The sequence below is a fragment of the Bolinopsis microptera genome, chromosome 2 (genome assembly GCF_026151205.1).
Source record: "Bolinopsis microptera isolate Bmic1 chromosome 2, MBARI_Bmic_1.0, whole genome shotgun sequence".
Classification (NCBI taxonomy): domain Eukaryota; kingdom Metazoa; phylum Ctenophora; class Tentaculata; order Lobata; family Bolinopsidae; genus Bolinopsis; species Bolinopsis microptera.
In genome coordinates, this window is record NC_087073.1 from 21,923,214 (window position 1) to 21,936,986 (window position 13,773).

Here is a 13,773-nt window from a genome sequence, read left to right on the forward strand (position 1 = left end):
TAATCTCCTGGTGAACTTGTAATCTCCTAGTGAACTTGTAATCTCCTGGTGAACTTGTAATCTCCTAGTGAACTTGTAATCTCCTGGTGAACTTGTAATCTCCTGGTGAACTTGTAATCTCCTAGTGAACTTGTAATCTCCTAGTGAACTTGTAATCTCCTAGCGAACTTGTAATCTCCTGGTGAACTTGTAATCTCCTAGTGAACTTGTAATCTCCTAGCGAACTTGTAATCTCCTGGTGAACTTGTAATCTCCTAGTGAACTTGTAATCTCCTGGTGAACTTGTAATCTCCTAGTGAACTTGTAATCTCCTGGTGAACTTGTAATCTCCTGGTGAACTTGTAATCTCCTAGTGAACTTGTAATCTCCTAGTGAACTTGTAATCTCCTAGCGAACTTGTAATCTCCTGGTGAACTTGTAATCTCCTAGTGAACTTGTAATCTCCTAGCGAACTTGTAATCTCCTGGTGAACTTGTAATCTCCTGGTGAACTTGTAATCTCCTAGCGAACTTGTAATCTCCTAGTGAACTTGTAATCTCCTAGCGAACTTGTAATCTCCTAGTGAACTTGTAATCTCCTAGTGAACTTGTAATCTCCTAGCGAACTTGTAATCTCCTAGCGAACTTGTAATCTCCTAGTGAACTTGTAATCTCCTAGCGAACTTGTAATCTCCTAGTGAACTTGTAATCTCCTAGTGAACTTGTAATCTCCTAGCGAACTTGTAATCTCCTAGTGAACTTGTAATCTCCTAGTGAACTTGTAATCTCCTAGCGAACTTGTAATCTCCTAGTGAACTTGTAATCTCCTAGCGAACTTGTAATCTCCTAGTGAACTTGTAATCTTCTAGCGAACTTGTAATCTCCTAGTGAACTTATAATCTCCTAGCGAACTTGTAATCTCCTAGTGAACTTATAATCTCCTAGCGAACTTGTAATCTCCTAGCGAACTTGTAATCTCCTGATGAAATTGCAGGTACATACCGTGGAACCAACATGAACCGGTGAAAGGACGAATAGACTTCTCTGGAAGGAAGGATCTCTTCTCTTACCTTAAACTCTGTTCGGATCTTGGAATTCTAGTCTTACTCAGACCAGGTTAGATAAAACACTAATTTGACTGTGTTCTAACTGTGTATCATTACTTGTTATCACGGTACATTAATATGGCAAAGTCTGAATATGTAAATTATACAATATCCCAATCCCCATTCCATCAATTAATTGATTAATGAGCTTGACATAAAGTAAATACCCTCATATATTTATTATGCAGGTCCGTTCATTGCGGCAGAGTTCGAGTTCGGCGGTTTCCCATCCTGGCTACCAACACAGAGTAAAACAATAAGGTAAGCAAGCTACAACCAGGTCTACAGTAACTACTGAGCCAGCCGCCAGGTAACTGTAGTGAGGTAGTGTGACGTTAGGAGGCAGTGGAACTTGCACGTGAAGGGTAGCTCGCACGTGCTCTACTAACAATACACTGCATAGTTTATATATTAATATATTCTTTAGACTTGCAATAACTACAATCATCTTCTAGTGTTTGATTTTAAGACGACTCTTCCTACTGTGTAGTGTTTAGTGTGTATCTTCAGGAGGTGTATTATCAGGACATATATTTACTGCTGAATATACTCATCAATACTGTGAACTGTGGTCTGTCAATAAGCACACAAGATTAGTTAACTCTACATTTTACCGTAATTAGCTCACAAGATTAGTTAACTCTACATTTTACACTAAACTCACAAGATTAGTTAACTCTACATGTTATACTAAGCTCACAAGATTAGTTAACTCTACATTTTACCGTAATTAGCTCACAAGATTAGTTAACTCTACATTTTACACTAAACTCACAAGATTAGTTAACTCTACATTTTACACTAAGCTCACAAGATTAGTTAACTCTACATTTTACCGTAATTAGCTCACAAGATTAGTTAACTCTACATTTTACACTAAACTCACAAGATTAGTTAACTCTACACGTTACACTGTTACACTAAGCTGTTGTACAGTTTCAGGACGTCAGAACCAGTTTATCTGAAGAACGTTCTAACTTGGTTTAGTGAGCTTCTACCCATGTTAGCACCGTACCTCTACCAACAGGGGGGACCAGTTATTGGACTACAGGTATGTGACTATTTATTACAGTGTATGTACGTACGACCGCCCACGTGCAAATTTGCGACGGTGTTGGAATGAGCACTTGCACATGCAAAGATTGTTGGAACGGCATTTTGATCGGTTCTGTGGTAATTACGTTTTACATTTAAATCGGCTGTATCTTCGGTTCGGATGGATATTTTTTGATGCGATTAAAACTTTATTTCAAAGAATACTACTAGCTTCATCCCTGTTACCACGGGCTTTCTATCAATATCTTACTTATAATTCAGAGAATTCTGTACACTGTACGACCGCCCACGTGCAAATTAGATGAAAAATAGGAATTTAGGTAACAACCAAAAGGTTCCATAGCATACATACATGTTACATGTTACATGGCGAGATCTCCATCCAAAAGGATTAGTCTGCGTCATCTGCGTCATTACTTTGTATTATACAACTTCGGCGGGTAATATTTCTCCATCCTTTTCGATCTGCAGCCAATCTTCTCATACAATCAATCGTGAGTCCATTACGATCCAATCTCTGCTCAGCATCTTCAATAAATACATCATTTAAGCTCTTCCTAGGCCTGCCTCTTGATCGTTTCCCATGCTTGGGTTTCCATTCAAGTAGATAGTTAGGTAACCGATCTTCAGGCATTCTACTGACATGTCCAAACCAACGTAGCCGTTTTGTTGCTATTATGTCAGTAAGAGCAGTTATTGAAGCCCTTCTTAAAACATCTTCATTTCTTACTCGATGGAACCACCTCACTCTCAGTATTCTGCGTAAGCAGTACTGATGGAAAGACTCTAATCTTCTTGTCTGCACTTGAGTCGTGTTCCATATCTCACTTCCATAGGTCAGAATGGTAAGAACAGCTGCGATGTAGATTCGCACTTTGTTGTTAATGCTTATGTTCTTATTCTTCCAAATGTTATTGAGTTGGTTAAAAGCTCCGGTTGCTTTTCCAATCCTGACACTTATTTCTTTATCGATCTTGCCATCCGATGTAATTTTGGCACCCAAATAAGTGAATTGAGTGACCTGCTTTGCAGAGTTTCCATCGACAGTAATATCTATGGTCCTATTCTCTGGGAGTGGGTGCTGCGACGTATCTTTCCCAATTACCATGATCTCTGTTTTCTTTGCGTTCATCTTTAAACCCCCAAGCCCACAGTATTTCGCAATATTGTCCGTTGTTTCTTGCAGTCCCTCGACAGTGTCATCCATGCCTGCTATGTCATCAGCATAGTCCAAATCAATGACACATTTTTCCGGTTGTCTGGAACTTTGTCTATAGCAACGGTGTTTTAATGCACACATGCACGTGCAAATATTGTTTTAACTTTTTAACGTCATTTTGATCGGTTTTGTGGTAATTACCTTAGTATTGCTGTTCCAATACTAAGTAATTACGTTGTGTTTAAATTGTTTTATATTTAAATCGGCTGTATCTTCGGTTGAGATGGATATTTTTTGATGCGATTAAAACTTTCTTTCAAAGAATACTACTAGTTTCGTCCCTGTTACCACGGGCTTTCTAGTTATATTTATAATTCAAAAGATTTTTTCTGTCTGTCTGTATCAGTATGTACGACCGCCCACGTGCAAATTAGGCAAACAGATAGAAGTTGCATAGTTACCATGGTAACGGTGTTGAATGCGCACGTGCACATGCAAAGATTAACGATCGATATTTTGATCGACTTTGTGCACAATGGTATTTTGTTTAAATATTTACAACAAAATCACGGTATCAGGAATTTGAAGAGTACGTATATTGTAATGATAAACCTTGTTGTTGCCTTTTTGTTTTAACAGTCATATTGTATTACTAGGCGCCTGAGTGTTGATTCCTACCGTATTCTGGAGATTAGCTACCTCTTTTCAGTTCGAATCATAACAACACTTTTCTTACAGTGATACTAATCTTGACATCAATTAGAACATGGTTATTTACAACTTGGTGATATGGATATTGTTGGGCACGGCAAGTGCCGCACGGCAAGTGCCGCGTTTCAAAAGAAAGGATCTCAGAGGGACATCATTGCATCTGAGATTGGTGTAAAATAGAAAAGTCGGGCAGAGCGGTCATGGTGAATGACAAGATAATAATTTCTATGATAATCTAACTGCCCACCCGATGGAAATTTTGAAGCCCCTGCAATCGGCATTTAATCGCATCGTGGAATGCAACGCGATGGACGATCTGGATTTCAGATCGGACATGAGCCAAATGATCGTCAATTTAAACGATAAGTTCAATGATTTTATAGCAACAAGGCTCAATATTTTAAGAGCCTTCGTCGAAAATGATGCGGAAGATAACGAGGACAAAGACAGAAAAAAGACAGAAAGACAGAAAAAATTCATTCATGACAGGCACAGGGATTTCCCTGGCTATGGAGGGTGTGACAGAATATTAGATCTACAAGATTAAGAAACACGTGTCAGAAAACGAAAAGACCATCTCAGGCATGAAGAGTATCATCTTGCATTTGCAAGATGAAATAACAGCTTTGGATGAGAAGGTGGTAGGATTTGTCACAGTAATTACTGCAAAGTTGAGTGAGCATTTTAAGAGAGAGGAGTGCATGATACTCTTTCATGGAATGAGTAGAATGGTAGAAAAGGGGTTTGACGAGACCCAAGAGACCATAAACAATATTTTGTGGACAAAACGACGTATTGCTTTCCCCTAAGATGGCAGGTATAGGTACACTGAAGAAAATAGACAATAGTAGATAGGAACCCTACAATTTTCAGTGAGCACCCCAGTTTACTTTATTCGTTAGCAAATGTGCATCTGTTCGAGGTGAGTTCAAGTTTGGACGTAGCACATTTTATTTTAGACGTTCCGTTAATTCGTCAGGGAAGATCTCTAGAAGACAGGGAAGATCTTCTAGAGACATTTGAAGCGGCACAAGTTGGCATGGTCGCAAATAGACAGGAGGATCTGTGTGTGTACTATGAATTACATGATTTGTTGTATTTGAAGGATGGAATTCTGTTCGAATTCATTACACACGATTGCAAGACACACAACGATTTGTACGTTTGCCCTGTGGAAAATTTTTCAAATCAAACATCTTGCATCCAGCGGGGGAGCATCACGTGTAGGATCAAGCGTACGAAGTGTAGAAATTATTACCAGTATAATATGTCACAGCTAGAGAGCTAGGAATCTTAATAAGAACCAACAACTATTTGGATACGTATGTACTTAGTACAGGACACAGGTAGGTTTGCCTCCTAGTTTGGTAAACTTATCGGAGGCAGGGGCTGCATATATTGCGTGGGATTCCATAAAACTATAAAAGGTGTGCAGATAGGAAACACGTTGATCGAATCTCCAAATTCGGAGTCGATCCCAATGTACCCCTCTTAGTTAAGCTTCAATCTTTCGTCGCTAGATTTTTATCTAGACGAAACAAATGTCACAGACACTTTGACGGGGATTTGTAGAAAGTATAATAAAACTTTGGAGAGTATTTTGCCCCCGTGGACGACTGGAATATTAGGTCCAATGTGCACTTAAATGTTATGATATGGGCAGTACTGGTCGCAATAGTTTTAACACTTGCTGTGTTGGGTATCATGGTGCTCGCTCATGGTATATCGGAGATTGACAAAAGAAATCAAAATATTGAGGCTACTTGTGCAACCTGAGAGGATTGAAGTTAAACAAATGTGCATCCCTTTAAAACACGTAATGTCACGTGCTGGGGAGCCCTCACGCAATTGTGCGAGGGCTACTAAACTGCTAAAGGGGTTTGGATACGGGTTTCATAACAATTTGATTGACGCTCGTATTTGCTTAATATCGTATAAACTTGAAAATGCAGAGATCGAACGGATTGCAGTAGAAATAGAGGACCAAATGGAAGATATCTGGTCTGACGAAAAGGAGGATGTGGAAAGCGTGAAAGATTCTGTCGATGAAGGGAATTCCCTTTGTCGGCAAGACCGGAAAACACATGAAGGGGATGAAGATACGGAAAGAGGAAATGATAAAGAACTAAATTGTAGTAAAATACGGCGAAGAAGAACTAAGGAAAAATAAAGAGGATGATTCGGGAAGCAGTTCATGGAAAAAGAAGATAACAGATAAATTGGAGGTTCTATTATAAGTGAGGGACCCATTAGCGTAACCTTGGCATCAATAAGGATTATGAACAGGCAGTTACGAGACTCTCTCATATCAGACAGCATATCCACGGAGGAGAGGAAAAAATGGGATGTGCTGTGGGAGTTTCTGGGATTGTTCGTAACAATTGCAGATCCGTGGGGAGCGATGCTAACTTGGGACGCCTGATCTGGGCATGATCGATATAAAGAAAATTTCTTTATGATCTTGAATCCAGGAAAGTCATTTAATAGCAGCAGGACAGAAGACCATCGATACAGCGGATTGAAAAGTGTCATCCCAATGAAGTACGGGATAAGCAGAGGGCACATAGAAAACTACAAACAAAATAGGCTTAACGGAATTCCGTTAAAACCTAAGCCCGGAAATGTAGATCAATTGATGCAGAGTAAATCTAAGAACCTTTCCCGGGAAAAGTAGGAGAAATGGAATGTGCTATTAGAATTTTTGGGGTTGTTCGTGACAATTGCAGATCCGTGGTTAGCAATGTTAACTTGGGACACCTGCTCGGGTCATGATCGCTATAAAGAAAATTTCTTTATGTTCATGAACCCGGAAAGGTCATTCAATAGCAGAAGGACTGAAGACCATAGCGGATTGAAAAGTGTTATCCCTTAATGAAATACGGGGTAAGCAGGGGGCACATAGATAACTACAAGCAGAATAGACAAAACGGAATTCCGTTAAGACCTAATCCCGAGAATGCAGATGCAGGGTAAATTAAAGAACAAAGAAATCGTACATGTGACTCGGAGATTCAAGGAGAAGTGGAGCCCTAATGGCCTCGATAGACAGTTTAGTTTCTAATCTTGATTGACGTTGGGTTTTATATCATAAGTTTATATGCATGTCAGTATTAGTTCAGTATTTTAGGGTAGTATTTTTTAAAATATTAATATACGACATTTAGTACAGCAGGGTAGTGCAGAGAGATTAGTTTCACACCTCTGTTTTAGCTACAGGGAGGATAGTTAAAGATATTGTTTAGAGCAGAGAGTTTTGGGGGGACAGAGAGTTCATTTTAACATCTCTGTTTTGGTTATCAGAGAGTTCAGTTTAACACCTCTGTTTTGATTACTAGAAGGATAGTTTAGGAAATTGTTTATAGATTGCTCGGAGATTGTTTATACTTTCTGGGGATATTTAGGAGTTGAGCTATTGAAGGGAGGTTACCCTTTTTGGTTTGAGTACAACTGAAGTTACAGTTTAAGTTTACAGTTAAAAGGTTAAAGACCTAGGATATTTGTATTATTGAGGTATTATATTGAGGAACACTGAGATATTGTATTTACAATTCTTAACGGTTTAATCAATTTGAAGTACTTTCCCTTGTCACCTTCCTGAACCAAATTGTAAGGGAAAGAGCCTTTTATCAACTGGAGCCTGATACGGGACTTTTTGTCTGTCTGTATGTACGACCGCCCACGTGCAAATTAGGTAAAAAGCAAAAGGTTGCAAAGTAACCATGGCAACGGTTTCGTTACACGCACGTGCACGTGCAAAGATTTTAAAAACGGCATTTTTATCCTTTTATCGGTTTTGTAATAACTTAATAATTACGTTGTGTTCAGTGCGAGCTACATTTAAATCGGCTGTATCTTCGGTTGAGACGGATATTTTTTGATGTGATAAAAACTGACTGCCATTAAGCTATTATGGTATCAAATAAGACTATTACCTCCCTCCTTGCGACCACGGGCGTTCTAGTAAACTATAAAGCACAACACTCATACTCGAAAAAAGCTTTAAAATCGTACAAAAACAAGAATTGTGCCCGTTGTTTCGTTTTGACGGACGCTAGATTTCCATTCACTATAACTATAAGTATTGGATTGTATCGAATTGTATCGATTTGTATTGGATTGTATAGAATTGTCGATCTTCGAATTGTTGATCTTCGAGATTGTTCTAAAGAGGCCCCGACAGTTGAAACAAACTTCAATCGATGTATGTTCGGACACTGATTCCGAATCACCCCCCATGACATAGGGTTAAAATGCTCCCCTGACGAGATATTGGCGAAAAACTGTCTCGATCACGCGATATGACCGTATAACTGTATAAGGAAGTTAGTCTAATTTCTCGTTAGGGTTAGGCCTAGGGACTATAAGGGTTTCCGCATTAGCTTTTGTTAAGGATTGGGTTAGGGTTAGGGTTGGGATCAGACTAGAGGGTTAGGGTTTCGAATAGTCGTTCAGGGCCAGCTAGAGAACGGGTCGAAAAAGTCACATGACAGTCGAGTGTAGAGTGATTAATCATCATCCTCGAATTGTATTGGATTGTATCGAATTGTATCGAATTGTATCGAATTTATCGATTTGTATCGATTTGTATTTGATTGTATCGAATTATATCAACCCTGTGGTTATTATCAAAGTGTATATTATGATCTCCGGCAAGGACAATATAATTAATAAATAACATCAAAAACATTATCAAAAAGAGCAAACTAGCACTGAGGGGTTGATCATCAAGAAGGTACGGTCTATGGAAGACTATTGTTCTTTAAGTTAACAACTCTTGGTATTTCAGTAATTTGTTTGTCCATTAGCTGGTATGAAGAACGTTTTGAACACGTATGTTTGTGTAAGACTGCTGTCATCAAGTCTCCTGATCTGATCTGCAACTATTTAACAAGTTCCAGTTGAAACAATAAAAGAATTTGCCAATAAATCTACAGTGTCGATTGAGATTCACAAACAAAGGGGAACACCAAAACTGTAAAATTTTGAAAAAGACTCGACCTTATAACTCTGAATTGGTCCTATAGTTCAGTAATTAGAAGACATTGATTCTTAACTTTGGGATTTTGACTTTTGATTTTTGACTTTTGATTCAAATTCAATCTCCATATCTACTACATACTGTAACACATATATCAAATGCTCACTAGCTCTTCATCTGAGTATCGAGTTCTTGCCTAGCCTATAGTAATTAAGAAAGTGTCTGTTTGAATTTCCAACGTTCCACGTGCAGTCGTGCAAATTATGTAAAAAGCAAAAGGTTGCATAGCAACGGTGTTGGAACGCTCACGTGAAAATCATGCAATGGTTGTCAGAACGGCATTTTGATCGGTTTTGTGGTAATTACATTGTGTATAAAGTGTTTTACATTTAAAACAGCTGTATCTTCGTTTTGCAGAATGGATATATTTTGATACGATAAAAACTGAAAAAAAAACTACCAACTCCCTTCCCCGAGCCTTCTAGTAGTATATAATATTAGTATAGTATAGTATAATACAGATAATACCATAATAGTTATTAGTTAATAGCACGACAAGTGTGTCATATAAGCTAAATAAGCTGTTAGCTGATAAGAGAACAATAAACTACAAACACACAAGAACATGACGTTTACTATGTGGCAAGTATCTATTGAGTTAAGTGGCGGAAAAATTTTATCTGGAGACACATTGCTATTGCATTTTCACTATTGGGTACTTTCGCTTTTGGGTTATAGTTATAACTATAACCCAAAAGCGAAAGTACCCAATAGCGAAAAACAAACAATGTATAAATACATTGTTTGCACATTTTCTGTACATCGTGTACGATGCCTTTTTCGCTACAGAATGAACACTTGGATATGGTAGATGATGCTATGGTTGAGAATGGCGAGTTCCTTACGGAATATGCGAACCAGATACACATGGCGGCTGTCAGTATTTTCAAGGAGATTAGAAGTAAAATTGGTGTTCAACACAACGATGATGTGCGATTTGATGAACTGAACCAAAGTGGTTAGTGTGCTGTATTCTGGAGAATTATTGTGGTCCATTGTTACAATCCGCGGTCCGCCGTTGAAACAGCTACCGACAACAGCAAGTTCAGGAAAGAAAAAGTAGCAGATACAAATAAAATCATAGCGAGATTAAAATCTTTTCGCCTCTGTTGAAAAACACGTGTAAAAACGCCTTTGCACCGAAGAAGATCCAAGCTGCAGCAAAAAGGGTTGCCCTCGAAGGAGATCGAAGTCGTTAGCTCAGAGAAGGAGCCTTGAGAGTTATATATTTTCTATAAATACAATATTATATGTTTTAATTCTTTAATTAATTAATTTTTTGCTAGGGCCCAATGTTATTGCGGGTGTGGTATTTCTTACTGCACACTACCGTGTTTTGGTTACCCCTCTTTCAATACATAATTTGGGTTTCGATATACTGGGATACTGGAAATTTGAGCTACATTGGTTTCCTCCTTTTATATCTGGGTTTATTTAGAAGCATGCAATTATGTATAATTATGTATTGTTTGAAAAGATTTAGATTTTTTTTAAATTAGACGAAGGCAGCCTTATATCGTGGTCACCTATTTGCTTCGTGAAATGTGGAATTTACTGTTCAACATGAAAGGTGATTTATTTGAATAGTTTGTTGTTTATGGCCTTCAACCCCACCTCTCACCCACCTTTCAATTCCACCTCTTACCCCTCTCACCCCCACCTCTCATTTCTCACCCCAACTCTCAACCCCACCTCTCACCCCACCTCTCACCCCCTCTCACCCCACCTCTTACCCCCACCTCTCACCCCCTCTCACCCCACCTCTCACCCCACCTCTCACGCCCTCTCAACCCCACCTCTCACCCCACCTCTCACCCCCACCTCTCACCCCCTTTCACCCCCACCTCTCACCCCCTCTCACCCCACCTCTCACCCCACCTCTCACCCCCACCTCTCACCCCCTCTCACCCCATCTCTCACCCCCACCTCTCACCCCCTCTCACCCCACCTCTCACCCCCACCTCTCACCCCCTCTCACCCCACCTCTCACCCCCACCTCTCACGCCCTCTCAACCCCAACTCTTGCCCTATTTTTACCCCACCTCTTACCCACCTCTCACCCCCATCTCACCCCACCTTTCACCCCCTCTCAACCCCACCTCTCACCCCCTCTCACCCCCGGCCCCTTCTCACCCCCGCCCCCCCCCCCCCGACCCCCTCACCCCAACTCTTACCCCATCTCACCCCCACCTCTCACCCACCTCTCACCCCAATATCAGTCCCCATCTCTCACCCCCACCTCTCACCCACCTCTCAACCCCAGGTAGAGAACGAGTACGGTAGTAACCCCGCCTGTGATAAACCCTACCTCCAGTCCCTGACCCAGCACTTTAGAGCTACTCTAGGAGATGACATACTCCTTTACACAGTAGACGGACCAGGTTAGAGGGGGGGGGGGGGGGGGGTATAACTAGTGGAGATCAGGTTAGAGGGGGGGGGGGTGTAACTAGTATGGACCAGGTTAGAGGGGGGGGGGGTGTAACTAGTATGGACCAGGTTAGAGGGGGGGGGGTATAACTAGTAGGGACCAGGTTAGAGGCCCAGGTATAAAGGAGAGAACGTTAACACTTGCTGCCCAGGTATAAAGGAGATAACGTTAACACTTGCTGCCCAGGTATAAAAGAGATAACGTTAACACTTGCTGCCCAGTTATAAAGGAGATAACGTTAACACTTGCTGCCCAGGTATAAAGGAGATAACGTTAACACTTGCTGCCCAGGTATAAAAGAGATAACGTTAACACTTGCTGCCCAGGTATAAAGGAGAGAACGTTAACACTTGCTGCCCAGTTATAAAGGAGATAACGTTAACACTTGCTGCCCAGGTATAAAGGAGATAACGTTAACACTTGCTGCCCAGGTATAAAGGAGATAACGTTAACACTTGCTGCCCAGGTATAAAGGAGATAACGTTAACACTTGCTGCCCAGTTATAAAGGAGATAACGTTAACACTTGCTGCCCAGGTATAAAGGAGATAACGTTAACACTTGCTGCCCAGGTATAAAGGAGATAACGTTAACACTTGCTGCCCAGGTATAAAGGAGATAACGTTAACACTTGCTGCCCAGGTATAAAGGAGATAACGTTAACACTTGCTGCCCAGGTATAAAGGAGATAACGTTAACACTTGCTGCCCAGGTATAAAGGAGAGAACGTTAACATGAACACTTGCTGCCCAGGTATAAAAGAGAGAACGTTAACACTCGCTGCCCAGGTATAAAGGAGATAACGTTAACACTCGCTGCCCAGGTATAAAGGAGATAACGTTAACACTCGCTGCCCAGGTATAAAGGAGATAACGTTAACACTTGCTGCCCAGGTATAAAGGAGATAACGTTAACACTTGCTGCCCAGTTATAAAGGAGATAACGTTAACACTTGCTGCCCAGGTATAAAGGAGATAACGTTAACACTTGCTGCCCAGGTATAAAGGAGATAACGTTAACACTTGCTGCCCAGGTATAAAGGAGATAACGTTAACACTTGCTGCCCAGGTATAAAGGAGATAACGTTAACACTTGCTGCCCAGGTATAAAGGAGATAACGTTAACACTTGCTGCCCAGGTATAAAGGAGAGAACGTTAACACTTGCTGCCCAGGTATAAAAGAGAGAACGTTAACACTCGCTGCCCAGGTATAAAGGAGATAACGTTAACACTCGCTGTCCAGGTATAAAGGAGATAACGTTAACACTCGCTGCCCAGGTATAAAGGAGATAACGTTAACACTCGCTGTCCAGGTATAAAGGAGATAACGTTAACACTTGCTGCCCAGGTATAAAAGAGATAACGTTAACAGGTATAAAGGAGATAACGTTAACAGGTATAAAGGAGATAACGTTAACAGGTATAAAGGAGATAACGTTAACAGGTATAAAGGAGATAACGTTAACAGGTATAAAGGAGATAACGTTAACACCTGCTCACCAGGTAAAGGAATGCTGAACTGCGGAACGCTGCCTGAACTTTACAACACTGTTGATTTCGGAGGAGGAAACATCAGCTCCCACTTTGATATTCAGGCTCAGTATAACTCAGGAGGACCCCCTGTTAATATCGAGTTCTATCCTGGGTGGCTCTCTCACTGGGGCTCTAAGTTCCCTTCTAAATCTAGAACTGCCACTGCAAGTAAGAATGCAAATATAGCTAATGGCTATTTGTAAACTTTTTATAAAACCTGAAGGTGCAATGATGAAATATTAACTAATAGTGTAACCTGTGCCTACTATTAACTATTAACTATAGTAATGTAAATAGTAGTAAACTCACATATCGTCTTCTCAGTGGCGTAACAAAAGGCCTCGCAGTCCCCGCTATGGGAGGGCATTTTACCCGAATTGTAAGACTTTTTGTCGAAAATTCATCCGATTTCGCAGCAAAATTCCGGCCAACTTAACGTACATGTTTCAGATAAGCTAGATGAGATGTTAGCGTATGGAGCCAGTATTAATATGTATATGTTTCACGGCGGCTCTAATTTTGGGTACACGAGTGGAGCTAAGGGAAACAAAGACGCTACTAACTTTGTACCACATACCACCAGTTACGACTATGACGCTCCGCTCAATGAAGCTGGAGACACTACTCTTAAATACTGGGACATTAGGGCCGTCAACAGGTAATTATAACTCAGTAAGTACGGTCCTGTATACGAGGTTCCTAAGTAATTATAACTTAGTAAGTACGGTCCTGTATACGAGGTTCCTAAGTAATTATAACTCAGTA

General features: G+C 40.5%; 1 protein-coding gene across 1 annotated transcript in view; it reads left to right on the forward strand.

Moving 5' to 3' along the window:
* The window catches only part of LOC134811917 (beta-galactosidase-like), a 53,647-nt gene that overhangs the window by 22,871 nt on the left and 17,003 nt on the right, over positions 1-13,773 (forward strand). The window contains exons 3-8 of the mRNA XM_063819071.1: positions 973-1,094; positions 1,273-1,345; positions 2,021-2,135; positions 11,312-11,429; positions 12,979-13,176; positions 13,459-13,666. Of these exons, the coding sequence (XP_063675141.1) occupies positions 973-1,094; positions 1,273-1,345; positions 2,021-2,135; positions 11,312-11,429; positions 12,979-13,176; positions 13,459-13,666 (834 nt within the window). The remainder of the gene's footprint in view (positions 1-972; positions 1,095-1,272; positions 1,346-2,020; positions 2,136-11,311; positions 11,430-12,978; positions 13,177-13,458; positions 13,667-13,773) is intronic.